This window comes from Pundamilia nyererei, unplaced genomic scaffold, assembly GCF_000239375.1.
Source record: "Pundamilia nyererei isolate P.nyererei 1_Seehausen unplaced genomic scaffold, PunNye1.0 scaffold00068, whole genome shotgun sequence".
Classification (NCBI taxonomy): Eukaryota; Metazoa; Chordata; class Actinopteri; order Cichliformes; family Cichlidae; genus Pundamilia; species Pundamilia nyererei.
In genome coordinates, this window is record NW_005187469.1 from 3,114,077 (window position 1) to 3,115,651 (window position 1,575).

General features: G+C 36.6%; 1 protein-coding gene across 5 annotated transcripts in view; it reads left to right on the forward strand.

Moving 5' to 3' along the window:
* tdrd7a (tudor domain containing 7 a) overlaps positions 1-1,575 on the forward strand; it is a 16,549-nt gene that overhangs the window by 6,482 nt on the left and 8,492 nt on the right. For all 5 annotated transcript variants that reach the window (XM_005736307.1, XM_005736308.1, XM_005736311.1 and 2 more), the window contains one exon: positions 362-554. In XM_005736307.1, the coding sequence (XP_005736364.1) occupies positions 362-554 (193 nt within the window). The remainder of the gene's footprint in view (positions 1-361; positions 555-1,575) is intronic.

Sequence of the window (1,575 nt, forward strand, 5' to 3'; positions counted from 1 at the left end):
CAGGCCAGCTGTGGCTACAACTGTAGCTTGCCTCCACCAGTGTGTGAATGTGAGAGTGAATGAATAGTGGAATTGTAAAGTGCTTTGAGGGTCTCGAAAAGCGCTATATAAACGCAATTTATTATTATTATATTATTATTATTATTATTATTATTATTATTATTATTATTATTATTATTATTATTATTACTACTACATAATATCAATTCAGTCTTTTTTTTGTTTGTTTGTGATTTATTATGACTAAAATCATGTCTTGCAACCTTCATTATTTGGATTTAATTTGAAAATACAAAAATGTTTTCCCCCACAGTAAGTTATGACAAATTGAAGAGTGAAGTGAAAATCTGTCTTTCTTCAGGTATGTAGGTGAGAACTACTCCAACGCCCAGGAAGCCATGGAGGATGCCATGCAAACCTTTTACAGCCAAAACTCCATTCAGCATCCTGTGTCTAATCCCATAGTTGGTCAGCTTGTAGCTGTCAGAGGTGAGGATGGAGCTGAGATGGCCAGAGGACAGGTGTTAGAGGTCACAGGCCCCAACAAGGTCAAGGTAAATTTCTTGAATTTATTTATTTTTAACCATAGTTCTGTGCTAGTGTGTTTATGAGTCCTTAAAGTCCTAAATGTTTATATTTAAAATATCTAGTTGCACTCACTACAATTTTAGTCACCCTGAGAGTTTCTGACACACAATGTCACTGTTGTTGTTGTTGTTGTTGTTGTTTTTTAATCCCCTTTATGCGTCTCAGTAAATTATATTGATAGAGCCAAGCTTTTTAATTTGGCTAAACCATCAGGCAGTTTTTATAAGTGTAAGAGCATTTAACTGTCCAAAAGTCTTAATCCATGTCTCATTTCTCTATATTTTGCTGGGAAAATTGGAGATGGTGGCAGTGATTTATGAAACATGAATAGAAGTAAAGCATATACAGACTTGAACAGACTTGAAAGTCAATATTGGTATGCCCACATGTTACTCTTTAACACAGACTGAACTCTGTTTCTTGGAATTTCTTTAAGTGGTGCTCAGGAAGAGTTCTCCAGGCATACTGAAGGTCATTCAAAGCTCTTCTTTTTGTTTCAAATTAAGATAGGCAGCATAGTTTGCTTTGAAAGTATTTTAAACTTGACACACTGGAAAATTTGTATTTGCATGGGTTTCTCCAGTTTCTCACAATACCGAGAAATTTGAATTTATTGTTCTGTCTCTGCCAGAAAGTGTAATTTTGACCTCTCCTGCAACAAAAAAATGTATTTCCCTTGGATTAGTTCTCCATACTGTGCACTCTCAGTTGGGTTCAGCTATGGTTTCCTCGCTGCTCTGTACAGTCAGTAAAATGGCCAGTTCTCCACATGTTTGGTCGCACACTCCCACCTCTTACCCAGTCTGCTTTACAGGGAGTGCAGAATTATTAGGCAAATGAGTATTTTGTCCACATCATCCTCTTCATGCATGTTGTCTTACTCCAAGCTGTATAGATCGAAAGCCTACTACCAATTAAGCATATTAGGTGATGTGCATCTCTGTAATGAGAAGGGGTGTGGTCTAATGACATCAACACCCTATATCA